The 27,853-nt window shown below is 44.1% G+C and overlaps 1 protein-coding gene across 2 annotated transcripts; it reads left to right on the top strand.

Moving 5' to 3' along the window:
• Positions 1-24,302, top strand: LYL1 (LYL1 basic helix-loop-helix family member). 2 transcript variants are annotated; one of them, XM_070741632.1, is made up of 4 exons: positions 1-594; positions 15,492-15,919; positions 22,167-22,258; positions 22,449-24,302. In XM_070741632.1, exons 2-4 carry the CDS (start codon positions 15,492-15,494, stop codon positions 22,790-22,792), a joined length of 864 nt encoding a protein of 287 aa, XP_070597733.1. In that variant the 5' UTR covers positions 1-594; the 3' UTR covers positions 22,793-24,302. The 2 variants fall into 2 exon arrangements, with proteins under 2 accessions (XP_070597733.1, XP_070597732.1); XM_070741631.1 differs by having other exon boundaries at positions 51-709.
• The last annotated feature ends 3,551 nt before the right edge of the window (positions 24,303-27,853 follow it).

Raw genomic sequence — 27,853 nt, 5'->3', positions numbered from 1 at the left:
GGGGGCGGGAAGGGGGAGGGGGCTTGGCCCAGGCTCTGTCTTCAAAGCAGCTCCTTCCAGTGGCCAAAGAGAGCCTGTCAAAAAAGAGAAGTGGCCACAGGGGGGATTCAGAGGAAAGAAGGTGGCAGGAAAAGCTGGAGCCTAATTGATTTGACGTCCCCAACACCACCGCCAGTGACAATAATAATTATTTGCGAGCTCTGGCTGAGGGAACCAGTGGCGAAGAGAGGAAGCAGCCGCGAATCATGGCCCCCAAGCATGGCAGCCAGCAGCAGCCATGTGGCTGACGATGAGAGTAAATTCTTGGATAATGCCAGTGGGTTACATCCTTTCCAGACTCTAGAACCGGACCTCAGCATCTTGTGTTTCATCATCAGGTGGACTTTCACAGCACTCTCTCTACATGTCCCTCCACCTTGCCATCCAGGCCTTCTTATAGCCAGCAGTCAGGTGACCCTTCCTTTCCTTTTGAAGATCCCTGCCAATCACTTGGAATTCTTCCATCTGCCTCCTTGCCAGCAACAGAGACTTGGAGATGTCCATCTTTGACTTTTGGAAACTGGAATATGACTTTGGTCCTGCACAGTTGGACAGGTGAGGATTGGGGCATTTAGGGAGAAAGCACGTTTCTAGGCAATGAAGAACATTTCAGCAAGGATTCAATTTTAGGAAAAACTGTGGACCAATGTCTTTCATTTATTAGTTCCAGGTAGGTTGGGCAGTTGAGTTATTTCCCTTTCTTGCAATTTACTATTGATCTCTTTTACATACATTGCTGTGTATGTTTTCCTTGTATGAAGTGTCATGTCTTTGTTTTTTCTTTAGTAGTAAACAGTAGTAAACAGTCTCTGTATTTTTATAACGGTTCCCTTATTATATCAAGCAATCTGTAAAAAAAGAGGTTTATAATCACAAGCCAAATAGATTTTACATTAAAATCTATAAATTCTAAAACTTAGAATAATATCCTGCTGGCAATTATAGCTATAACATGAGTCTTCATTTCTCTTTGTGATGTTTACAATTAAATAATTTCCAGACATCAATAGATTTGCAATTACCAATAATATTTTTTATTTGAATTTCAAACTCTTCTGAGTTCTTTTAGTTTTTCTTAGAATGCATCATTGTTATCATTTAACCTATAGTGATATATCTAATTAGTCTGACAATTGCATTCCTTATCATACCATATCAGCTTCATGGTTTCCTTCCAGAGTGCAGTCTGAAGTAAAACTGAGTGATTTACTTGGTTCATTGTATTTCGTAAGATTAAATACAAAGCTTTTTCAAGAATCCTATCAGAGTAACACTTAGCATTCTTTTATCTATTATTATGACTTTCTCTACGCTAAGGTACACCAGACATCTGTTATTATAATCTATAAAATAAGGACCCATACAACCATTTATGAAGGAGCAGGTTTGAATTTCAGAATAATACACTAATTAATGTACTTTTAAGAATACAGTTGCCATATATACCCCTAGATTATAGAGCTGATCCCAAAATTTTAGGAAGCTGGAAATATTAAACAGGGAAAGTGATTTTTCCCGCTTGTTTTAAGGAGGGGCCTTTATAACCATTACACACTTCCTCTGTGACAAACTTCCGTGTAGGAAAAGGAATAAAGGCTGCCTGTGCATGTGACATTGCACACACATATCTGCTTTGGCCTGAGCACATTTGCTGGAAACCTGAGGGTCCTTATATATGTTCCTTGCATAAACAAATTACAAATTTAAGTGTGTGAAATTGTCATAAGAGAGAATTAACACATGTGAGGAATGTATTTATAGGGCCTTTCTTCCAGGAGAAATTGTAATGCCAGCTGTATGTCACACAAACTTAATTGAATCTTCTTGTATTATTATAGACATAATTACTTGTATTATTATAGACATAATTACAGCCATTTCCCCCCCTTTTCACATTAGGGGAATGTTTATGGGGCAAAATGGATGTCTTGCACTTTATAAAATCTTAAGGTTTCTATTGTACTCCTTGCAATTTCTACAAACCCCAGCAATGGCCTTCACTTTCATCCATTTTTGGAGCATGCCTCTGCCTCTGATATGCCAGGCAAAACTTGGGATGGGTTTGTACTATGCATAATTTAATCAGTGCTCTGAAGAAAACAAAATGAAACAAAAAAAAGCAGCTGTACTAACAATAGCAAAAAATTAATAATCCACTTAATTATGATTTTAGTCAGTACCCCCGGAATTAAGAGAACAAATTTAATTTAATTAGCTCAAGTTATTATTATTATTATTATTATTATTATTATTATTATTATTATTATTAATTAGATTTGTATGCTGCCCCGCTCTGAAGACTCGGAGCGGCTATTTGTGGATTGTAGTGAAACTTCCATAGTTATTTAGCATTCACAACGTTTTATGCACCCCATTTTTTCCCCTTTGCATAATAAGTGCCCTAATGAAGAGCTGCATACCCAAACCCCCCGAATTTCTAATAAGGCTGCTTTTCAGCTTCAAAGAATATGATAACCCGGATATTTCCTGGCTTTTGAAAAAGCATTCCCTGCTTTTTAATTGTATGCATATCCAAATATACACATTCAAAGGGAGCCCCTTTTGCCCTTTTAATTTAGGATAAGAATAGATTTGAAAGAGCCTTGGATTCTGCTGGTTGGGAGGCCAAACCCTCCTAAAGAAATTTGTAATAACATTTCCTTAATTTTTAAAAGATTTTTATTGCCTGATACAGGAACAAAGGACTGAGACAATTGCCTGGCATGTGCTTTGTTGTTATTTTATCTCCTTCATTTCAGTTACTTGCTTTTGCAAAAGGTTATCCCATCTATCTCAGTGATGAATCAGAGGCATGTGAAAGGAGAGGTCGCTTAAACATCATTTCATTTGTACTGAGTAGATGGTCAAGAATTTGTCCCTCTATTTGTTGCTTCACAATCTATTCAAACAGTCCCACTGACAGGGAAATCCCATTGTACAAGTTTTAATATGCACTAGGTCTGATAAAGTTTTGACTAAAATCCAAGTAGCTGCAAAAAAGGTAAAACCTTTAAAGTAAAAATTCATCAGGTAAAAAAATTAAGCATTTTCTGAACAAACTATATTTTCCAGAGCTAAGCATGTTTCACCACTGAAAAGTTACAGCAGCCTTACCTAACCTGCTACAGCTCAGATGTATTGGTCTATATCTCCTGTTTACAGAAGCAATGCATGATGGCTTTGCGGTTCTGGAAAACTGGGAAAGATGAGACTGATATGAGCATGGCAACTGTGTTTATAGCCAAGGCAAGTGCAGATACAAACCCCTAGCAAGTGTCCCCATTCTTTCCATCATTAGACACACTTACCCCAGCAGATAATCATATAATAGTGCTGACCCATTTTCTCTTTCCCTGCTCAGCTGACACTGTGTGATCCAGGATGACTGTACGAGTTGTGTCTTGTCATTTCTAAGTCTCCAAACTGTCAAAAATAACTGGAATGTTGCCATACTCTATTCCTCCAGTCACTCAAGGTAGAATCAGGTAGTCCTCCCCTCCAATTAGAGGTTTTTGTCAATGGGATGGGGAGAGTATGATTTTCAACTCTTCCTTCTACAACCACCTGCAACCTCTCAACATTTGTACTGAAGGCCAAACTTAATATTCAATATTTTTAAAATTTTATTTCAGGACTGAGAATACCTTAATCTTCAATATTTTTAAACTTTATTTATTAAATTTATATGCCTTATTATTACTAACACTAATACTACCATAAATACTATCTGTTTACAACAACCTGAAGTCCAAATAGCTAGTTCTTTAGCTGGTATAATTATTTTCATCATCATCATCATCATCATCCTCATCTTCATCATTATTATCTCAGTCAACTGCACATTTTAAAAAGTGTCACAAATACCACTGACTGGTGCTAATGGTTGATATGGGTTGTGGCCAGTGTCCTAGGTATCAATCAAGTATCTTCTTAAAATACATGATGTTCCAAGTAGCGCAGTTTTTCTTCTGGCATTATTGCAGGAAGCTGCAATTTCTTGATGTGTTTTGTGAAATTCTTGTATATGGTATCAATTACCCCGATGACAATGGGTATCACTGTTACATGTTTCATCCATAGCTATGTAGTTTCGATGGCCAGGTCGTGATATTTCATAATTATTTCCAGTTCTTTTTCTTTGACTTTGGCAACCGTGATGTTTGGCCTGTTGTGTTCCAAATAACAATCTGTCTGCGTTTGAAAGTCCCACAAAATCTTCTCCATCTCATTTTCAGTAACTTTTTCCACTTTGTGCTCCCGTGGCTTTTTGAATACTAGTACTATATGTTTTATTTGTTACATAATGACCAATGGACTAATTTAGCAACTCGATCATGTCTAGCTTTGTAATCAGTTTGCATGATTTTGTTGCATCCATTAAGTGAGAAACAGTTTCAACTTTGTTGTTGCAAAGTCGGCAGTTTGGATTGTCAGTGGATTTTTGTATCTTCGTTTTCATGGCATTAGTTTGTAGTGTTTATTCTTGAACAGCAAGTATTAACCTTTCCGTTTCTTTTTTTATGGTTCCCATCTTAAGCCATGCCCATGTAAGGTTGTCATCACATTTTCCTTCAAAGTTTTTCAAGTGTTGTCCATGCAAAGCTTTGGTTTTTTATCTATTTATCTGTCATCCAGCTGTTTTACCTTATATTCTGTCTTTTCAAAGAATGTTTAGCTATCTTGCCTCCCAGGCCATAGTAACTGTAGGGTGGCATCACTGGAGATGGGACTAAACACAAAAACTGGTAGGAATGGTACAAATTTAGTTAAATTTTTAAAGGAGTGGAGCAATGTCTATTAAAGAAAGATCTGAGTAGAGAGCAGCAACCAAGCACCAACTGGCAGGTTCCCTTCCTTAGTTATTGGTCAAAAAGGATAATGATTGATTGGTTTCTGGTTCCATGAGAACCTGCAGATTTGAGAAGACCTATGAACTTTACTATCTGAATCAATCTGGGTTTTAAACCAGAACTGGAAGGCTTTTTTGGTGATGGAACTAAAAGAACTAACAAGTAGGTAGCAATAAGTGATCCTATATAATTATGTTCTAGTCCAGACCTGGGCAAGGGGAAGCCTGCAGGCCACATCTGCTATCTGTGACCGGTTTGTGGAGATCGGGGTCCGCTCCAGTGTGAGGATGAAAGAGCTCACCGCGTCTGCCGGGACTCCTCTGGTTCAGGAACCGGAGGAGTCCCGGCAGATGCGGTGAGCTCTTTCATCCTCACTTTGGAGGGGACCCTGACCTCCTACCGAGAGCGGCCGAGCACAGAAACCACACAAACACTCCAGCACAGTGACTGTGGTGTACCGTGTTGCCGTAAAGCAAACAATTAGGGGTCTGTAGAGTGGGTCTGGGTGTTTAGGTCAGGCTAGGGTCTGGGTCTTTACAGTATTGGGTAGAACTGAGTTAATTATATTAGTTCGGCCCTCTAATACCATCCCAATTTCTCATGCGGCCCCATGGCAAAATTAATTGCCCACTCCTGTTCTAGTCTTTTAATGCTCATTTCCCTCTCATTTTCTTCCCTCTCTCATACACACAAACACACACACAGCAACCAACTCTTTTGTGAATTAGCAAGCCCATCATTCTGTCAGTCATTTTGCAACACCTCTTTCAATATACAGTACAGTACTTTTCAATGAGATAAGTTTAAGTTCACTGGCAAAAAAAAAATACTTTCAGCCAATCCTTGACCAGATTGGGGCAAGTAATTATGAGTAAATCAATCTTTTAAAAATAAATGATACTGCAGATATTTCTTTATGCAAGGGATTAGAGAGGATAAAATAGAAAGTGAAGAAACTTCAACATATTGCTTACGTGAAAATCAACAATCACATTACAAATATATTAATAAGCAACCTTAGTTTTTTCCAAGGGACTGTACTTATATAACCTCACCCTGTTATTGTGCAATGGAAAAAGCACTTGGAAGAACTTACATTTTGCAGGTGCAGCAATAGAAAAAAATGTAAGGGACAAAAACCTAAAAGGGAGGGGGAATTAAGAAGACAGAAACAGAAAAATATGCAAAAGTATGTTGTGTTGCTGCAAACTGTGGCATGTGCATGGTCTATTTGTTGGAACTCCCACTTACAATACATGACATAACACAGTCATGTTCTAAGAAACATTGAAAGCATTAGCCTTGCAATGGGAAGAAAGAAAAATATCTGGGCAGTTTTCTCTGCATCTTTCCCAAGTTCCAGTTTTGAAGACAAAGCTCTTTCTCACACTGGCACTTTCGAAGTATGTTGAAATGTGCAGGTTGTAGTCCTATTCTATCCCATATTGGGATAGAAAGCAGTGAAGCCCTCGCTTGGGTGCAGGTTTGGCTGGGGATACTTTCTACAAACATAAGGACAGTGGAAGGAAAAAGCAGGCCTTGCCAGTCCTGAAGAGGCACACAAATGCCTTTTCCCCTCCAACAAACACAGAGCAGACGTTTAAAGAAACCCACATATGAGCGTGGCTGATTCTCTCTGCCTGTGGGTGCAACCGCGACCAAGCGCTGGTTTTTGCTGCTGTTATCTGCCTCGCCATCTCTTCTCCTTGCAGGCAAGGAAGTCACCACAGATCAAGCTTTCACAATCATCTGCAGTAAAAGCCATTCTTTGCATTGTTGAAAATCACAGCCAGGCTGAACCAAACCCCAGCCTTGTCAAAGTTTGGATCACAGTGTTGTCCCAGTCACATGTTTATGCTGGAATAAGCTTTTTTGGATTAGAATTTACTTTGCCATATAAAATGCTGTGATGAATAAATAGGTATACATTATTCAAGCAGATAAAGGAGAAAAGGTTTAGAAGAATCTATTTGTTGTTTTCTTGCCTGTCCATGGTATCCTCAAAAACTTCTCCAGTACTGAAGTTCACAAGCATTAAACACTCCTTTTCTCTTGTTCCTTCAAAGTCACAGAGGAGATCTAGCATTCATACAATTTGAGACGATTGTATTTGGATTTGGATTTGGACCACAAGAAACCACTGTCACTCTCCTAAGGTAGTGGCCCTCAACCTTTCGGACACCAGGGACCCGTTCCATGGAGAAAGGTTTATCCATGGACCAAAAGGGGCGTAGTTTCACATGCTGCCTGCATCCCTCTGAAGGGGCTTCACTTGTTGCACAGACTGTTTGCTGCATGCTGCAGACTGGTGCCAGGACCGGGGATTGCAGGCCCCTGTCCTAAGCCATACATGCATAGTTAAAATTCAGGGATAGTTATCATATTAAGGATAGTTTTATACGATAATTGAAGTTCCTCCATGATAAAATAAATTGTATGTCTTTCAAAAGTGAAAACATAATATACTCTCACAATAACATCCCATCCCCTGGACCATTTGCAAAAGTTGTTTGCGAATGGTTGGGTGATATGTAAATCACACCAATGCAGAAAAAGTGCTTTTGAATACATGGGGTAGGGCAATCTACTTTTTCTCTCAAAATATTCATAGAAGTCAAAATTATCTATTAAATTATCTGCTAGTACTAAACAACTTTATTAGGGACACACAAAAGGCACTAATCTGTTGCTCAGCACACAGTTAAACCATGGATTTTGCAACCACAAGATGAGCTAACTGGCTTTAAAAAGGGACTAGGCAATTCCTTTGAAGTCCAGGAGAATGCCTCTTTGTCACCATCTTTACTCATAATTGGTCATCGTGAATAAGCAAATCTAGACAAGGAAGGTGCTAGTTCTCATCCAATCTGGTTGTCTTATCTTACCTTTTCTTTTTCCAGCTTAACAAAAAAGGGTCAAAATATCGCAGTGATACTTGATAGGTAGTCCTTGACTCATGACCACAATTGAGCACAAAATTTATATTGTTAAGCAACAGTTGTTAAGTGAGTTTTGTCTCAATTTAACACCTTTCTTGCCACAGTTGTTAGGTGTATTAAATTGTGGATGGAGAGCAATGGTGGGTTCCAGGGTTTTTTACTACCATTCTGTAGGAGTGGCTTAATTTTGTGGGAGTGGCTTGATGGTCATGCGACCAGGTAAGAGTGGCTTGAGGGTCATGTGACTGGGTGGGAGTGTTTTGGCAATCTTGTGACTGGGTGGGAGTGGCTTTGCGATCATGTGACTGGGTGAGGGTGGCTTGGTGATCATGTGACTGAGGGGGAGTGGCTTTGTGGTCATGTGACTGGGTGGTCATGTGACTGGGTGGGTGTAGTCAACTTGATGTCACTCATGTCAACAGTTAGGATTCAGGTTAGGGAGCCTGGCCTCTTCTCACCTCAAAGGCCTCAACAAGATACATTTTCCCTATCTATTTACTAGTACTGAACATCCAAAATATAATATTTAATCCTACGTATATATGCCATATGTGTACATACATCTTACACACAGGTACACAAAATGATACACTATCTACTATATATACTGTATATGTATGCACACACACACACACACACACACCCGCTTCTAAAACTGTACAAATTCAAACTCACTTACTGCATTTGGAAAAACACTTTCTGGCACACATTTAACTATAACTTCTGTACATTAGAATATTGCATGTGCCTTCAGATGTACTTCCCTAGTTCGCACATGACTGTTAGAGCCAAGAGATGTAATGGATTGAGTAAAGTGTGGTGAAATTCACTTAACAATGTTCTTGCTTAGCAAACAAATTTCAGTTGTGGTCATAAGTCAAGGACTATCTCTGCCTTCTTCTGCATGGCAGCTTTGTCCTAGTAAACCCCTTCCCCTTTCTGGCAATTTTCATGTCTGTTAGAGGTACCAAAATAATCCAGACAATGTAAGGTTTCCTGCTGTAGCAGGGAGTTGGTTTCCAAAGTGGGTTGTATTGCCCCTTAGAAGGCGGTGGGATGCCTTAGGAGGGCACTAAGAGGCAAGAGTGACAGCTGGGCGGGCCCTAAGAGGAACTAAAGGGGCGGCAGGTGGTTCGCCGGTCCTGTCCATGTGCCACTGCCCATGTCCACCCAATTTCCCACTCGCCTCTTTTCCCATTGGGGGCTGAGTGGGCTGCTCGATAGGCTTCCTACTGGAGTTTAACAGCTCCATGTGTCTGTTGGCTGATCTCTTTAGAGAAAAAAAGCTTGCAAACTACACAGCCTTTTATAATATTGGTTGGTAAGATGGCCATGTGGGATGCAGTTTGGGGGTGATTGGTTGGGTGAGGCGGAGTGGAGTGGGGGCTGGGGGGCCACAAGATGGGCGTCCTAACACAAAGCAATTGAACAAAGTTGTTTCCTGCAAATTGGTTAAATATGCTATGGGAGTGGCCAATTAACCCCAAGCTTTACTCCCAAGTAGTCCTTCTCCTCAGGAGCCATTCGTGCCTTTGGCAGCTCTGCGCGTGCATGCATTGAGGACAGGCTCCTCTCATTGCAGCCTCTGGAGGTTCTGAAAACCCTGGCTGAATCCCTGCCTCTGGCACTAAGTCTTCTCCATCTTCCTTACTGCAACTCTGGTGCCAGCTGTATCACCACACTAGCCTCCTTGCTGTCTGAATCAGCCACCAGATGCACAGGCCACTAGCAGGCTTCAACAGAGGATAGGTCTTCTATATAGGTTGTCAGTGGTTACAGCTGTTGCTCAGGGATTTGCCACATCAGTGAATTAGGTGGTAATCGTAGGTGGCCAGGAAAATTGTCCATCTTGTAATTTGAGGGCAATCTCTAGCAAGTATGCTGACAAGCGGTTTATGGTCAGTCACTAGTTCAAAATGTCTATTATATGGGTATTCATGAAGTCACTTTACCCCCACAAGAGCAGCTAGAGGCTCTTTGTCCAGTTTCCTGTAGTTCCTTTTGGCTGCCAACAAGGTTCTTGAATAAAAGGTGATCAGCACCTCAGTCCTGTTTAGCATTCGGTGATTGAGAATGGCCCCAATGCCAAATGGAGAAGTGTCATAAGTAAGAGTGACAAAATTGCACTAAAGCACTTTTAGAAACATAGAAACATAGAAGATTGATGGCAGAAAAAGATCTCATGGTCCATCTAGTCTGCCCTTATACTATTTCTTGTATTTTATCTTAGGATGGATTTGTGTTTATCCCAGGCATGTTTAAATTCACTTGCTGTGAATTTACCAACCACGTCTGCTGAAAATTTGTTCCAAGCATCAATTATTATTATTATAGGCATACCAACAACTGCCTGTAGACGAACCAACCTCGTTAGCACAAACTATTGTTACCCATAGAGGGGCTTTCAGATGCACCCGGTTGCAATTTGGTGTCAGTGTAGCCCCGGGGATTTTTCAGAGTCTCATGGAGCGGTTATTGACAGGAATCAGGGGAACCATACCCTACTTTGATGATATTCTAATTTCAGGGAGGGATCAAACCCAGCTAAACACAAGAATAAGGGAAGTTCTAACAAGGCTGCAGGGCAAGGGACTTAAAGTTAAACCAGGTAAATGCGTGTGGGGAACCAGAAGTGTCAATTTTTTGGGTTATACAATAGATGGCGAAGGAATCCATCCCACCAGTGATAAGGTCAAGGCAATACAGGAGGCCCCAGAGCCCAAGAGTAAGGCAGAATTGCAGGCCTTTTTAGGCCTACTTAATTTCTACTCTGTTTTTTTGAGACAGAAGGCCACAGCAGCAGAACCTCTACACCGGCTGCTTCAGAAAGAAGTTCCTTGGAATTGGGGGAGAATTGAAAGTGAAGCCTTTTCTCGAATAAAGAACCTCTTAACTTCCAAAAGCGTAGTGGTACAGTACAGTACGTTACTCCCCCTACGTCTTACGTGCGATGCTTCTCCTTATGGGGTGGGTAGTGTCCTGGCTCATGTGCTGCTTAACGGCACAGAGGCCCCTATAGCATTTTTCTCAAGAACGCTGTCCAGCACAGAAAGGAACTACAGTTAGCTGGACAAAGAGGCTCTAGCATTGGTAGCGGGAGTTAAAAAGTTCCACAATTACATTTTTGGTAGACATTTTCAGTTGGTTACCGATCACAAACCATTGTTAGGCCTTCTAGCCCCAGACAAACCAACTCCACCCTTCATGTCCCCACGGTTAATTAGATGGGCTATCTTTTTGTCAGGGTATCAATATAACCTAACACACAGGGGAGGGACAACCATAAACCATGCGGATGGCCTTAGCAGATGCCCCATCCCTGAAATAGTAGAAGACCCTGCCCCTTCTGCTTATGTCTTACTGATAGAGTTAGAGGATAACCCCCTGACAACCGCCAAGGAAGTGGCAGAGCATACCAAAAAAGACCCCGTTCTCATGAAAGTTATTAATTGTGTATTAAGGGGATGGAATAACGATTATAATGGGAAAGACATTTCTGAATTTAAGAGTAAGAGATTGGAACTATCTTATGTTAAAGGTTGTCTTTTGTGGGGTGACCGGGTAGTAATTCCGGAAAGTCTGAGGTCTAAAGTGTTGAATATGTTGCATGTGGGTCATCCAGGCATCGTGAGGATGAAGGGGTTAGCCAGGGGTCATTTCTGGTGGCCAGGACTTGATACCGAAATTGAGAGGTGGGTGGCCAAGTGTGACCCCTGTCAGGAATCAAGGCCAAAACCTCCTAAGACCACTCCCATGGATTGGGAGCAACCAAAAGGGCCATGGTCCCGAATTCACATAGATTTCGCTGGTCCCATTTAATCAAAATATTTCTTAATAGTGGTTGATGTGTATTCTAAATGGGTCGAGATTATTGTTATGCATAATATTACCACATGTGCAACTATAAGAGCCCTGCGCCATCTCTTTACCACACATGGCTGTCCAGATGTATTGGTATCTGACAATGGGCCCCAACTGACTGCCAGACAATTTGAACTATTCCTAGACCAATTAGGGGTTAGGCACGCCCTCATTTCTCCTTTTTCGCCATGGGCGAATGGATTGGCAGAAAGATATGTTCGTGTTGCCAAGGAGGCCTTGAAAAGAGCTGGGCCTGGAGAAGTGCAAGAGCATTTAGATAAGTTCCTATTGGCCCAGCACATCACTCCAAATGCAGTAACCCATAGAAGCCCAGCAGAAATCCTCATGGGTAGAAAGCTGAGGTCAACTTTGGACAGGTTACACCCCATGTTTTGTACAAACAATTACATGTCTGAAAAATCTGAAAGACATCTGTTTTTAGGGCAATGTGTGTTTGCAAAAAATTTCAGTGGGGGCCTTAATTGGCTTAAGGGCACCGTGGTTCAACAAAAAGCACCAAAAACTTATGAAATATTGTTAGCCGATGGCCGAGTATGGACTAGGCACATCGATCATTTAAGAAGGTGCCCTGAAACGGAGCCTATGGCTCAACGACCTGTTGTAAATATTAAAAATCGAATTGAGGACGACGCAATACCGACATTACTGGAACTAAACTTGGACTCACCGCAACGAAGCTGCTCTGCCAGCACCCCGGAGCCATCTTCATCAGCAGAGGTCGGTGATGTGCCAGCCAGCTCGACTCTGGGGGCCGAAGCTCAGCCTCGGCCCTTAGAAACCAGAGGAGGTACCGACGAACCGACCTCCTCTTCCGCCGACATCGAGAGACCGACTGAACTGCGCAGGTCGGCAAGAAGCATACAGAGACCGTCACGATTGGACGACTACGTCACATGGCTCTCTGATTGACATGTATTTTTTTTATCTAGAAAGGGAGGGGTGTTGAATATGCTGTAAACTGTATCCAGGGAAAATATGTAAATAGGTTGCGCCTGATTGGTTAAGGCGCTGACAGTTTGTTTTTGAGCGGGAAAATAAAAGTATAAAAGGAGCCGATTTTCCTTTGCCCAGCTGAGATGCGTTCCAGCTGGTAGTCACTTGTAAAAAGAGCTGAAAAATAAAGAACCGTCTCGTAACCGCTGTGTCAAGACTCTTCAATTATTATTATTATTATTATTATTATTATTATTATTATTATTATTATTATTATTATTATTATTATTAACCCCCTCGGAGAGGGTCTGCAACTTGGGCGTCCTCCTCGATCCACAGCTCACATTAGAGAAACATCTTTCAGCTGTGGCGAGGGGGGCGTTTGCCCAGGTTTGCCTGGTGCACCAGTTGCGGCCCTATTTGGACCGGGAGTCACTCCTCACAGTCACTCATGCCCTCATCACCTTAAGGCTCGACTACTGTAATGCTCTCTACATGGGGCTACCTTTGAAGAGTGTTTGGAAACTACAGATCGTGCAGAATGCAGCTGCGAGAGCAATCATGGGCTTTCCCAAAAATGCCCATGTAACACCAACACTCCGCAGTCTGTATTGGTTGCCGATCAGTTTCCGGTCACAAGTGTTGGTCATTACCTATAAAGCCCTTCATGGCACTGGACCAGGGTATCTATGAGACCGCCTTCTGCCGCACGAATCCCAGCGACTGGTTAGGTCCCACAGAGTGGGCCTTCTCCGGGTCCCCTCAACAAAACAATGTCGTTTGGCGGGGCCCAGGGGAAAAGCCTTCTCTGTGGCAGCTCCGGCCCTATGGAACCAACTCCCCACAGAGATTAGAATTTCCCCCACCCTCCTCGCCTTTCATAAGCTCCTTAAAACTCACCTCTGCCATCAGGAATGGGGGAACTGAGATATTCTTTCCCCCTGGGCCTTTACAATTCATGCATGGTATGTTTGTTTGTATGGATGCTTGGTTTTTACAATAAAGGTTTTTAATTGTTTTAGTATTGGATTTACATGTTGTTTTTTTATTATTGTTGTTAGCCACCCCGAGTCTACGGAGAGGGGTGGCATACAAATCCAATAAAATAAATAAATAATTTATTATTATTATGTCAATACAACACAGCAAACGAGATCACTATGCTGGATTTCATATTTCATCACCAGTCGGGCGCTTCTCAAGCACCTAGGACTGCGTGATGTAGTGGCGAATTATGTTTGCCGATCCCAGTAAAGCGGCCTTTTGCAATTGACAGATGGAGATTTTGTCAATTCCGATGGTTTTCAAATGTCCGCTGAGATCCTTTGGTACTGTGCCCAGCGTGCCAAGTACCAGTGGGACCACTTTCACTGGCTTATGCCAGAGTCGTTGCAGCTCGATTTTTAGATCTTCATATTTCACTAATTTCTCTAGCTGCTTCCCCTGAATTCTGCTATCCCCTGGGATTGCGATGTCGATGATCCATACTTTCTTTTTCTCCACAATCAGGATGTCTGGTGTGGTTATGCTTCAGAATTCGGTCAATCTGAAGTCGGAAGTCCCACAGTAGTTTTGCTTGCTCATTTTCGACCACTTTTTCGGGCTTATGATCCCACCAGTTCTTTGCTACTGGTAAACGGTAGTTCCGGCACAAGTTCCAGTGGATCATCTGTGGCACAGCATCATGTCTATGCTTGTAGTCAGTCTGTGTGATCTTTTTGCAGCAGCTGAGTATGTGATCGATTTAGGTTTCTTACCTCACAGATTATTCGGTCCCATAGCATTTCATCTAGTTCTCAGAACCAGCATTATAGGGTGGTTGTTTGCAATGCCACAATGTATTAATTCATTGACTTGCCTTCCTCCTGATTCCAGCAATAGAATTCATGCCTCCTGATGATCTGGGATGGCATGGGTGAGTAGTGTGTCCAGAGAGTATTCTGCAGCATTGTCCATGGTATGGTCCGCAGGGTGTTACGAGTGCATTGGCTAAGTGGAATACTTTCAACCCACAGTAGCTCAGGAATAGTGCTCACTTTCTGTTGTCAGAAAGTCCCAAGACGTCATTAGCCTCTAGGAAACACTTAAATTGGGTCCTATAAGAATCCCAATTCTCTGTGGTTGGATTATAATATTTGGGTGTTGCATGAATTATCATCTCAAGACGAATACTGCAGGTTAGGCTGCATTGATGGTCAGTGAGATTTCGGTGCTGTGGTAGGTCATCTTTATTCATTGCCTCGTTCACTCCTGGCTGAGATTGTGATGAGTTCTTTTGTTCTCCTCTCCAAATCCCACCTTTATCACCAGTGTTAAAAAGTGGGTGGAGAGAGTAAGAAGCAGTGTGACCTTAGTTCTTTAAACTATAGCCAAGCCTGTCTGGCAGCTTGCCATTTTCTACTGCCAGATAAATTGACCAATCAGTTTAAACTATTCTTCCTGCCTGGATGGCAGACCTGAGTGAAGCCTTCCTTTGTTGGCTTCACTCTATTGGCTAATAAGAATTCAATAGTGAATCACTTCAATTGTTAAATAGTAGCATGGTTGTTAAGTGAATCTGGATTCCCAATTTACTTTGCTTGTCAGAGGATCACAAAATGTGATGACACAACCCTGAGACACTGCCACCATTATAAATATGAACCAGTTGCCAAGAATCCAAATTTTGACTACGGATGCTGCAACAGTTGTAAGCATGAAAAATGGTAATAAATCACTTTTTTCCTGAGCTGTTGTAATTTCACATGGTCACTAAATGAATGATAATAAATCAAGAACTATCTAACTTCTGGAATGCCCAATTCAGCACAGCTGCTACAGTCTCACTTTCCTTCTGTTCTTCCTACAGATGAGAAGCCAAGCAAACATGATGGAGAAGCTGAAGAATTCCCAGTCACCCGTTAAGCCTGAGCAGCCAAGCCTTTCGCCAGCTGTTACCCCAAACTCTCTTCCTTCCTCAGATGGTGGGGGGGATGATGTAGAGGCCACTGAACCCTCTACCAGCCCCACTTCTTTCTCACCTCAAACAAAGGGGAGCCCTCCTGCTGAGGCTCCCCTTGCAGCATTACCCCCCAATGTCCCTGTCATCAGTCTGGGCTACAGCAAGTCCCCTACTCCTGTTGAGGTCCCCACAACCCAACTCACTGCCCTACACCCCATTCCTAACTTCTTGCAGTTCTCAGGTCTGCCTGGACCCCCTCCACCATCCCTGCCTCTGACTGAAGTAAGGAGTCCACTTTTAGCCCCACAATATCCGCCTCATCCCTTTCTCAACAAGTAAGTCCAGAAATCATATCTTGGGGGGATAGGGAGGGGGAGGGGGGTGAGGAAATGAAGAAATCCTGCTAATGTTGCCAAGCTGCCAGTGCCAACTCTGGGAACAATGGCAGTGGGTTTATCTAGACCAATGATGGTGAACCTTTTTTGGTTTGTGTGCCAAAAAGGGATATGTGGGCATGCTAGCATGCATTCATGTGCCCACCCCTTCCCTCCCCCCATGAATGCGCAAACCCCCTGGCACTGCCCCCCATGCATGTGCACAGGCCTTTCTGAAGTCCAGAGGCAGTGGTGGGTTCCTACTGGTGTGGTCCAGAGAGCTGCACCAGTAGGAACCCACTGATGATGCAATTTTTGGCAATTTTTTTTCTGGCGTATCCTGAGAAGGAGCTTCTCAGCTGTGCTTCAGACAAAGAATAAAGGTCAGCATTAAAAGGAGGGCGGGAGGGAGGGCTTCTTCCAACATGGAGATGCCGGAAGCAAATAGCTGAAAATTGCATCATCAGTGAGTTTCCACTGGTGCAGTACTCTGGGCCACACCAGTAGGAACCCACCACTACCTCTGGGGCTTCAGAAAGGCCTGTAGGAACCGATCACTGCCTAGAGGTGAAAAAATTCACCCAACAAACAAACTGGAAGTGCGTTTTTCCAAACTCCTGGTTTGTCCGTTGGGTGATTATTTTTGCTCCAGGGCTTCGGCGAAGTTTCCCTGAAGTGTCCAAAGGGTGAAACTGGCCTTTCCCAAGGCTGAAAATCAGCTGGTACAGGACAACACCTTGCATGCCCTCCGATATGGCTCCATATGCCACCTGTGGCATATGTGCCATAGGTTTGCGATCACAGATGACTGGGTTATAAGCAAATATCTACTCTTGGAAATTGATAAAGAGAGATCTATTGCAGATCCATGTCAGCAGCCACAGCTACTCTGTGTCAACATCTCCCAACATGGAATATGTGTAACTCTTGGCATACCTAACAAGCATTTAGCTTAGAACTCTGGAAATTGAAGATCAAATGTATCTGAAAGGTATAATATTAGGGGCAGGTGCTTTCCTGAATCATACTACATCATACTGCTAAGCCTTTAAGCATCAAGATAACTAAATTTGGAAATCGAGAAGGAATTTCTTCTCGCTAATAAGATACCTTGTTGATAAGTAGTAGAAGCTCCCACACAGTGGAAACCAGAGCGGATCTCTTGCAAACAAGAAGGTGAGGATAGCATCTTAGGCATGGAGCTTATTAGGCTAAGGATCATGATAAAGCTAACAGTCAAAGAGTTTGTTTCATGAAGCAGATGACAAAACTAGATGGATTTCTAACTGGCTGACAAACTGTACTCAATGACTAGCCCTCAATGGTATTATATCTACATGGAGGAAAGTAAGAAGTGGGGTAGCACAAGTTCCATATTAGGTCCAGTACTCTTCAATATCTTTATAACAGATTAACACAGTTGGAATGGACTTTGTAGGTCATCTAGTTCAACTCCCCCCCAAGCAGGAGTCCTTACACCATTTCTGACAGATGTCAGTTCAGTCTCTTCTTGAATGCTTCCATTGATAAAGCTCTGAAGGCAAGCTGTTCCATTGGTTGATTGTCAGAAAATGTCTCCTTATTTCCAGGTGGAACCTCTCCTTCTTCAATTTCCATCCATTATTTCTTGTCTAGCCTTCAGGTGCTTTGGAAAATAGCTTGATCCCTTCCTCTCTGCGGCAGCCCCTCAAATATTGGAACACTGCTATCATGTCTCCCCTGGTCTTTCTCTGCACTAGACTAGTTGTGCCCAGTTCCTGTAAATGTTCTGCATATGTTTTAGTCTCCAGTCCCCTAATCATCCTGGTTGCTCTCTCTGCTCTTTTTTAAGAGTCTCAACATCTTTTTATAATGTAAGTGACCAAAACTGGATGCAGTATTCTAGTTGTGGTCTTACTAAGACTTTAGAGAATGGTATTAGTACCTTGCTTGATCTTGATTGTATCATTCTGTTAATGAAATTTAGGATTGCATTGGCTTTTTTGGCTGTTGCCGCACACTTTAGCACTGTTAATTGTTTTCCGGTAAGACTCCAAGATCCCACTTACAGTTACTGATATTAAGCCTGGTTTTACTCAGTCAGTGTGTACTTTTGGTTTTTCTTGCCTAAGACATTACAGTTCTGTATTTTGAATTTCCTTTTGTTAGATAGGGCCCAGCGTTCAAGTCTGTCAAGATCCATCTGGATCTTGAGCCTGTCAAGATCCATCTGGATCTTAAGCCAACATCTAGGATGTTGATTATTCCTGCCAGCTCAGTATCATCTTCAAATTTGGTAAGTTCCCCTTCTGTTCCCTCATCTAAGTCACTTATGAAGATATTGATGAGTACCACAAAGAAGAAGGAGTCAACTTATTCTCCAAAGCATCTGAGAGTAGAACAAGAAGCAATGGGTGGAACTAAAGGAGGAATTTCCTGACAGAACAATTAATCAGTGGAACAGCTTGCCTCCAGAAGTTGTGAATGCTCCAACACTGGACATTTTTAAGATGTTGGACAACCATTGGTCTAAAATAGTGTAGTGTTTCCTGCCTAAGCAGGGGGTTGGACTAGAAGACCTCCAAGGTCCCTTTCAACGCTGTTATTCTTATTATTATTACTGGACCTAAAATGGAACTGTGTAGTAGCCCACTGCTTGCTTCACTCTATGTAGACATGGTTCCATTAGGGATTACTCACTGAGTATGGTTTGTCAGCCTGTTACAAATCCATCTCATGGTGATGCTCTCTATCCCACTTTTTTCTAATTTACCAAGAAGTAGGTTGCGGTCTACTTTGTCAAATGCCTTGCTGAAGTCTAAGTATATTATGTCCACAGTATTTCACTGGGAAATAAATATACATAAATGACTTAGATGAAGGAATAGAAGGGGGACTCACCAAATTTGTATATGACACTAAGCTGACAGGAATAGCCAATATCCCAGAAGATAAGCTCATATTTTGATAGACTTCAGCAATCCAACAACATGAAATTAATGTATAAAAACACAAGGTTTTATATTTAGACAGGGAAAACCAAAGGTACGTGAAACCAGGCTCAAAAACTAACAACTTTGGAGAGCAACCTTAGAGTCCTAGTGGATGATCACTTCAATATGAACCAGCAGTGTGCAGCAGCAGCCAAAACAGCTAATACAATCCTTGGTTGTATAAAGAGAGGCATAGAATCAAAATCTTGTGAAGTATTAACACTGATTTATAAAGCCACATTGAGTAAGATCACACTTGGAGTACTCCTCCAGTTTTGGTCATCACATTACAAAAAATATGTTGAGATTTTGGAAAAAGTGCAAGGAAGAGCAACTAAGATGATACTGGAGATACCAGTAAAACATATGAACAGTTGCAACCTGCAAGATTTGGGTTTGGCTAGTCTAGAGGAAAGAAGGACTAGGTGCGACATGATAACAGCATTCCAGTGTTTGAGGGGCTGCCAGTGTTTGAGGGGCTGCCATTCCAGTGTTTGAGGGGCTGCATTAGAGGCAGGGGTGGACTGCTGCCTGGATGGGAAGGAACGCAGTGGGGTGGCAAAAATGTAGCTCCACCCCAGAGCACCCAATTTGCCCTGAAAAATGTTGAAAGAAAATGCAGGGTGTCCTGCATAAGCCACGCCCAGTGTGATAGTAAAAAATTTGGTAGCCCTTCACTGGTTAGAGGGCAGGTCTAAAAATGATGGATGTAATTATTTCTAATTACTTGATCCTGGCAGTCCTTTGCCTCTTTGTTTGTTTGTTTGTTTGTAACTTGGGACTTGCCAAAACATGGACTCTCTTTATTACTATTTGTAATGAATGAGTTAACCTAGCAATTTAGGCCACAACAGGAAAGATGAAACTGTGATTGTTTTATTGAGCTTTATGGCCAGAACTTTGGGGAAAGCTGAACTTATGAACTGTGCCAAGCCACACAAAATTATATGTCTGTAGAAATGGTCTACAAAGGTTCAGCTTTATTGATTATATGCAGAGAACTAGTGTGAAAGGGAGCAACCTGGAGGCCATTAATAATATTTCTACATAATATTGATTCAACTAGTGCCATCCTGTTTGAAAGCTGCTGAGTAGGAATGGTTGGATTGGTGGGGTAGTCCCTGCCAGTGGTCCTTAGGAACATGATAGGTTCTTGACCACTCTGAATGGGAGAAGAGCAAAGTTATTACTGTATCTCAGGTTCAGTTTAATACAGTGATTTCTTTTAATGTTGAGATTTCATTTTCTTTCCATAGTTTATCAACAGCCCAACAACGGGTGTACTCTCTCTGCTTGGTCAGTCTCAGATATCTTTCCTGAACATGCTTTGCCTTGTCCCAATCTCTGATGTAGGCCTGGCAGCAGATGAACTGTTATGGATGCTTTCTATAACAGCTATAATGGGCTATCGCTATAATGTATCCTTATAATGGGATGACAATTTTTTTCAGAATTAAAATTGGAGGCACACTTTGCCAAATACCTCCAAATATTTATTTTGTGGATCTTGATGACATTGGGATGACTATGATACATCCCAAACAATGTGATGGAGCCACTCACAATATGTGAAGGAATGTAGCTGAAATTATGGTTACCTGGGCAGGTTAATCCCAGGTACTCACCACAATACAACTGCTATAAGGCTGGCCCTGGCTGGAGAGGGATGCAACAGACCCTGCATAGAAAAATGTTGATCCTGGACCTGCTGCTAAGAGACATGAGAAAATGATCTAGGCCTCCGCAGTCAGGATTCAGGCCCGGCTACAGCACAAAAACTGCTTTGGTTGCGTTGATGGATGATCTCTGGTGGGCCTGGGACAGGGGTTTATCCTCTGTCCTGGTGCTTCTTGACCTCTCAGCGGCTTTCAATACCATCGACCATGGCATCCTTCTGCGTCAGCTGGAGGGGTTGGGAGTGGGAGGCACTGTTCTTCAGTGGTCCTCCTCCTACCTCTGCAGTCGGTTGCAGTCAGTGTTAGTGGGGGGTCAGAGGTTGACCTCTAGGCTTCTCCCTTGTGGGGTGCCCTAGAGGTCGGTCTTCTCCCCCCTGCTATTTAATATCTACATGAAACCATTGGGCGAGATCCTCCAGGGGCATGGGGTGAGGTATCATCAGTACGCTGATGATACCCAGCTGTACATCTTCACCCCCTGTCCAGTCAATGAAGCAGTGGAAGTGATGTGCTGGTGCCTGGAGGCTGTTAGGGTCTGAATGGATGTCAACAGACTCAAACTCAACCCTGATAAGACGGAGTGGCTGTGGGTTTTGCCTCCCAAGGACAATTCCATCTGTCTGTCCATCACCCTGGGGGGGAAATTACTGACCCCCTCAGAGAGGGTCCGCAACTTGGGTGTCCTCCTTGATCCACAGCTTACATTAGAGAACCATCTTTCAGCTGTGGCGAGGGGGGCGTTTGCCCAGGTTCGCCTGGTGCACCAGTTGTGGCCCTATCTGGACCGGGAGTCACTGCTCAGTCACTGATGCCCTCATCACCTCGAGGTTCGACTACTGTAACGCTCTCTACATAGGGCTACCTTTGAAGAGTGTTCGCAAACTTCAGATCATGCAAAATGCAGCTGCAAGAGCAATCATGGGCTTCCCTAGGTATGCCCATGTCACTCTGCAGTCTGCATTGGTTGCCGATCAGTTTCCGGTCAAAGTGTTGGTTATGACCTATAAAGCGCTTCATGGCATCGGACCAGAATATCTCTGAGACCGCCTTCTGCCGCACGAATCCCAGCGATCAGTTAGGTCCCACAGAGTTGGCCTTCTCCTTCTCCCGCCGATGAAACAATGTTGTCTGGCGGGGACCCAGGGGAAGAGCCTTCTCTGTGGCGGCCCTGACCCTCTGGAACCAACTGCCCCCAGAGATTAGGACTGCCCCCACCCTCCTTGCCTTTCACAAACTTCTTAAAATCTATCTCTGTCGTCAGGCATGGGGAAATTGATTCCCCTGGGCCCTCCCTGCTTCATGTATGGTTTGTATGAGATGTATGATTGTTTTTTATATTAAGGGTTTTTAAATTGTCTTTTTTAACTATTGGATTTGTATTGTTTTGTTGTTGTAAGCCGCTCCGAGTCTCCGGAGAGGGGCGGCATATAAATCTAATAAATAATAATAATAATATTTGTAGCCTATTTTTGTGGAGAAGATTTGTAAGTAAAGTTATAAAGGCTGTGCATTCATGCTTTGAGATGGGGGTTCTGATCATTGTTCTTTATTTCTCTCTAGTATCTACCTAGGCAACTCGGGGACATTTGGCCTCTTTCCCAATAACCGCCTCAAGCGGAGACCAAGTCATTATGAGCAAGACATTACTGAAGGTGAGTTGCCATAGGGAAAAATCAAGCATGTTCCTCTCCTGGGACAGAGCAGACAGAACGAGCAGAGTAACACGTGACAGATATGGAAACAGTTTGTATAAAGTGACTGCCAATATGAGGGAAAGAGTTCAGCATGACCCCTTTTGCAAAGGCTTTTCACTCTTTGAGATTTTTCCATGTATTTTCTCAGGTCTTCAACCCCAGAAAGTGGCACGTCGGGTCTTCACTAATAGCCGGGAACGGTGGCGTCAACAGAATGTGAATGGTGCCTTTGCTGAGCTTCGGAAACTCATTCCCACCCATCCACCTGACAAGAAGTTGAGTAAGAATGAGATTCTTCGCTTGGCTATGAAATATATCAATTTCCTGGTCAAGCTACTGAGTGACCAGGCCAGGCTAGCTGGAGGGGAGACTGCTGAAACAAACAGCCCCTGCAATGGCACTCCCAGGACTCCATCACCCTCAGCATCCATAAAACTGGAACAGTTGACCGTTGAGTCAATGACTGTATTGGAAGCAGGAGAACCACGGTGATGTCTAGCAATAACAGACCACCATCACCATCCCATTCTGTGCATCTATAAGGCTGCACACGTTTGATCAAGCTAGCACCAGTGGAAATTCCTTGACCTGCACATCCCAGTCCATCACCCATGGAATGGACTGCCATAATAAGCTTATATTGACTTTGGAAGACTTCATTTGACTTCAGGAGTCCAAAAAGAGAGAGATAAAGTGTTGGAGTCTCTTTGGCTGAGACATCTATTGATGCCCATTGGAAGCCTCAAAATGTGGGGATTCTGGGAAGATGAGGAATGAGATGCTATGTACAATTCCCTGGTTTAGGGCAGCGGGGAACTGCTGTATGATATCTGGTTTGAATAAGACACTCTCTAGCTCTTGTTGGTTGTAAGAGAAAGACAGCACTATGGCTTGGGAGGGTGCTCTGGAGTTTCATTTTCATTGTTTGCTGATTAATGCTTCTGACGTTTAGCCTTAACACTGCTCCTGCTGACAAATCTAAGTCTTACTGTTGTTGGGACCCCATATAAATATTTGACCCTGTACAAACAAGCAAAATGATATAAAAAGAAGTGACAAGGTTAAGAAGCTGAGCTCCCAGGCCCAGGCTACTTTCCACCTTCCCATCAAAACTCTGGCTCAATTATATTGGTGACATAGTTCTAGATGCTGCTGAAGGACTTTGAGCATTCTTGGATGCTCAAAACATCATGGCTTGGAAAGCAAGGGCTATGTAACTGTACAGACTGTACAGTGCATCTGCCATGTTGTGCCTAGTTGGGTGTTCATTAATACTTCAGGCTGTGGTTTTGTGAGGAGCTCTTTTTTTTTACATGGTGATTTTCCTACATCCACAATGTTTTTGTTGGTAATTTTTGGCCAGAAATCTTCATCATCAGTCCCAAAATTGAGGAGCACCACCTCTGCAGGAGAACTGGGCCTTAACAATGGTCTCTTGTGATCCAGGTGTGCTGTTGGGGAGTTACTCCAGATGCAAGCAGTTAAGAGGGAGTGGATGGTGGCTGTGCAGTGGCTGCTGTGTCACTCCCAAGGAGCCAGTTGGGTGGGTGGGGAGTTTCTGGGAGCCCCCAGTCTCAGAAAACTTCTCCCTTCCAGGAAAGAGAAGGTCGGTTTATGCTGAGTCAATATCTCCAACTTCTCCACAAACCCTGGGCCCCTTGCCAAAACCACATATGACAGCAATGGTTCTTGAGGCCTGGGCTGCCTGTTATCGGAAGAAGAAGTTTGCTAAAAGATCTTTGGGATGAAGGAAGAAGGATGACCGTATCACGCACACGCACACACGCACACACACACACACTAGCATTCATTCATTTTCCAGAATTGCTTGCAAAGGAAATTGTTCTCTGCTAATATTTGCTTTTATTGGGAGGAGGATTTGTAAGATGGGATTCTTACACACAATGCTGTCCAGACCAGGAGCTCCTTGGAACCAAATTCTTCCAAGTTGTATGATATTTTAAAACTGAAGTCAATGCCATAAATAAAAAGGAAAATAATATATTTAGTGATAATTGTTGACACTGTAAAAGATTGTGTGGGTTGCATGCTATGTTTTGAATTTGAATTTTTCACTGCAAGGAAATAATGAGGAAATATATGTGTGCCTGTGTGTGTGTGTATGTAGCGTGTTTGTGAAGGATATGACAGAAATAGAAGTGAAAAGCCATTGAAGATACTGTATCCTGAGGTGATTCCTCCTCAGTCGTCTCTAACATGTTGTAAGCTAGAGCAATAGCACTGCAATCGTTGGATGAAACCACATGTAAGTCTCCAGAGGGGAAATGGCCCAAGTATGTCCATAGGTCTGATGTATTATTCTGCCGATACCAGCCACTTACCTGAAATCACGCACACTCTTTGGGTAACTCTTCCTTGGCTTCAACCTAGTTACATGCTAGAAATTGCCCCCAAATACACAGAGCTGAATGGCAATTTCTGGGGCATTCCTGTTTCCTCTTGCCAGTTTTGGTCTCATTCACTTTGCAGAAATTAAGGCGGCTTTCTTTTTTATTCCACCTTCTGGGTTTGTAGTCTAGCAATCACTATGCTCTTCTTCCTCTTGTCCACTTTCTAAGAATCCTTTTAATTACTGAGGTTTATTTTATTTTATTTTTCATATTCACTTATCATGCTATACTGGTCCTTGCTGTAATCAGCTTAGTGAAATGATCTAGGACAGAGGTCCCCAACCGCCGGTCCGCGGACCGGGACCGGGCCGTTGGAGTTTTCCAGCCGGTCCGCGCCGCCGCTGCCCTCCCGGCAGAGGACATTATGCAGGACAGGATGGGGCGTCGGGCAGGGCGGGGAGAATCAGGAGGCTCCTTTGGCGGCTGGGGGCTGCCTGGCTTTGAGTTTTTGGCTGGGGGGAGACTTAGGAAGGTCCTACTTCTCCCCCCCAGCCAAAAACTCAAAGCCTATCTGCTGGATACGGGCGATGAGTGGGACGAGCGGCGCCGAAGCCGGTGGCTGTGGCAGCTGCTGCAAGAGGCTTCCGCGCCGCTCTGTCCCACTCATCGCCCGTATCCAGCAGATAGGCTTTGAGTTTTTGGCTGGGGGGGGGACTTAGGAAGGTCCTACTTCTCCCCCCCCCAGCCAAAAACTCAAAGCCTATCTGCTGGATACGGGCGATGAGCGGGACGAGCGGCGCCGAAGCCGGTGGCTGTGGCAGCTGCTGCAAGAGGCTTCCGCGCCGCTCTGTCCCACTCATCGCCCGTATCCAGCAGATAGGCTTTGAATTTTTGGCTGGGGGGGGGGAGAAGTAGGACCTTCCTAACTCCCCCCCCAGCCAAAATCACAAAGCCAGGCAGCCCCCAGCCGCGAGGTGCCCCCTCCCCTTCCCTTTCACACGCAGCTTCGGGCCCCCTGAGCGTGTGCAGAGCGCCCCCAGCGCCGCCCCAGCCGAGAGACCCCTGCCCTCCTTTTTCCCGACCGGACGGAGCCCGCCGGGGGGGGGTCCCACGCGGGGCGCCCCCTCCCCTCCCATGGAGCCCTGCCCTGTTTGGTGCCCGCTGGCCGGGCAACGGCCTCCCTCCCTCCCTGCCTCGTGTTTGCAGAGCTCCGCCGGGCAAAGTTTGGACGCCTTCTGGGCACACGCACACATCCACACCTCCACCCCCCCGGGAGGAATTCGCCCCCTGCCCAGAATTGGCCAGCCCAGCAACGCTGCCCTACTCCCTTCGGAGGTGCGGAGAGGGCGGGGAGAGGAATTTAACCCCGAAAGTGGCCGGGGTTGCGCAGAAATTCCCCCAACCTTCGCTGGTTTCGGGCCAGGGAAGAGGGGGCCGTGTTTACCTGGCTGATTCGGGGATGAGAGACCACCAGGAGCTCCGCAAGGCTGCGTGACTTGGATTGGCAAGTCCGAAAAAGACCCCCGGGATGGGTGAGTGGAGGGAGAGGGAGAAAGAGAGAGGGAGAGAGGGGGAGAAAGAGAGAGAAAGAGATAGCAAGAGAGGGAGAGAGAGAAAGAGAGAGGGAGAGAGGGGGGAGAGAGAGAGAAAGAGAGGGAGAGGGAGAAAGAGAGAGGGAGAGAGGGGGAGAAAGAGATAGAAAGAGATAGCAAGAGAGGGAGAGAGAGAGAGGGGGGGGGAGAGAGAGAGAAAGAGAGGGAGAGGGAGAAGGAGAGAGGGAGAGAGGGGGGAGAAAGAGAGAGAAAGAGATAGCAAGAGAGGGAGAGAGAGAAAGAGAGAGGGAGAGAGGGGGGAGAGAAAGAGATAGCAAGAGAGGGAGAGAGAGAGAGAGGGGGGGAGAGAGAGAGAAAGAGAGGGAGAGGGAGAAGGAGAGAGGGAGAGAGGGGGGAGAAAGAGAGAGAAAGAGATAGCAAGAGAGGGAGAGAGAGAAAGAGAGAGGGAGAGAGGGGGGAGAGAAAGAGATAGCAAGAGAGGGAGAGAGAGAAAGAGAGAGGGAGAGGGGGGAGAGATAGCAAGAGAGGGAGAGAGGGAAAGAGGGGGGAGAGAGGGGGGAGAGAAAGAGAGAGGGAGAGAGAGAGAGGAGATAAAGGAAGAGGAGAGATAGAAAGGAAGAGAGAGAAAGAAAGAGGGATAGAAAGAGAGTGAGAGATGCTCAGTGAGCCTTTCTTTGAAGTTGCCTTTCTTTCTTTCTTTCTTTCTTTCTTTCTCTCTTTCTTTTGCTCTCTTGCTCTCTTGCTCTTTCATTCTTTTTTCTCTCTCTTGCTTTCTTTCTTTCTCTTGCTTTCTCTCCTTCCTTCCCTCCTTCCATTTCTTTCATTCCCCCTCTCTATTTTTATTTCTCTTTCATTCTCTTTCTTTCTTTCTTTCTTGCTCTTTTTCTTTCTCTCTTTTACCTTCCCTTCCTCTATTTCTTCTTTTTTTTCTCCTTCCTACCTTCTTCCCTCCCTCCCTTCCTTCAGTCTTTCCTCTCTTACTCTCCCCTTTCATAAGTTTCCTTGCTTCCTTCCTCTGTTCCTGTCCCTTCCCCCTTTCTTTCTTTCTTTTTCTTTCTTTCCTTTCCTCCATCCATTTCTTGCTTTCCTTTTCCTTCCTCCCTTCTTTCCTCCCTCATTCCCTTCTTTCACTCCTTCTTCTCTTACTCTCCCCTTTCACCCCTCCCCAAAGAAGGTAAATTTCATACATAATTGGTATGTCGCAAAATAAAGTAGTTTTAAAATGGCGGGGAGGGGCCCCCCAGACACTTAGGCTGTATGGGGCCCCAAAATTCCTGATGGCGGCCCTGGCTCCACCCCTCCATAACCCCACCCCCATATGACCAAAGGCCCCCCCCCCCCCCCCCCCCCCCCGGGCCATGGAAAACTGGTCTAGCTTAAAGCCGGTCCCTGGTGCAAAAAAGGTTGGGGACCTCTGATCTAGGATATCTGTTTGGGTTTGCATAACATATTGAATCACAACCAAGTCTTAGCCAACTATCTTTTAGCCCAGAATCTAGCCAAGGTAGGAAATTTGTGACCGCTCTGTCATGCAAACCCCAAAAGGATAGTAAACTATAACTGAATACAGTCTAAACCTGTGGATATCCACCAGTGTTTATTATCCAATCATTCTTTAAGTTAGTGACATAGTTTCATGTAGCCATTAT

This window comes from Erythrolamprus reginae, chromosome 2, assembly GCF_031021105.1.
Source record: "Erythrolamprus reginae isolate rEryReg1 chromosome 2, rEryReg1.hap1, whole genome shotgun sequence".
In the NCBI taxonomy this organism is placed as follows: domain Eukaryota; kingdom Metazoa; phylum Chordata; class Lepidosauria; order Squamata; family Dipsadidae; genus Erythrolamprus; species Erythrolamprus reginae.
This window is presented reverse-complemented; position numbering and strand designations above follow the sequence as displayed.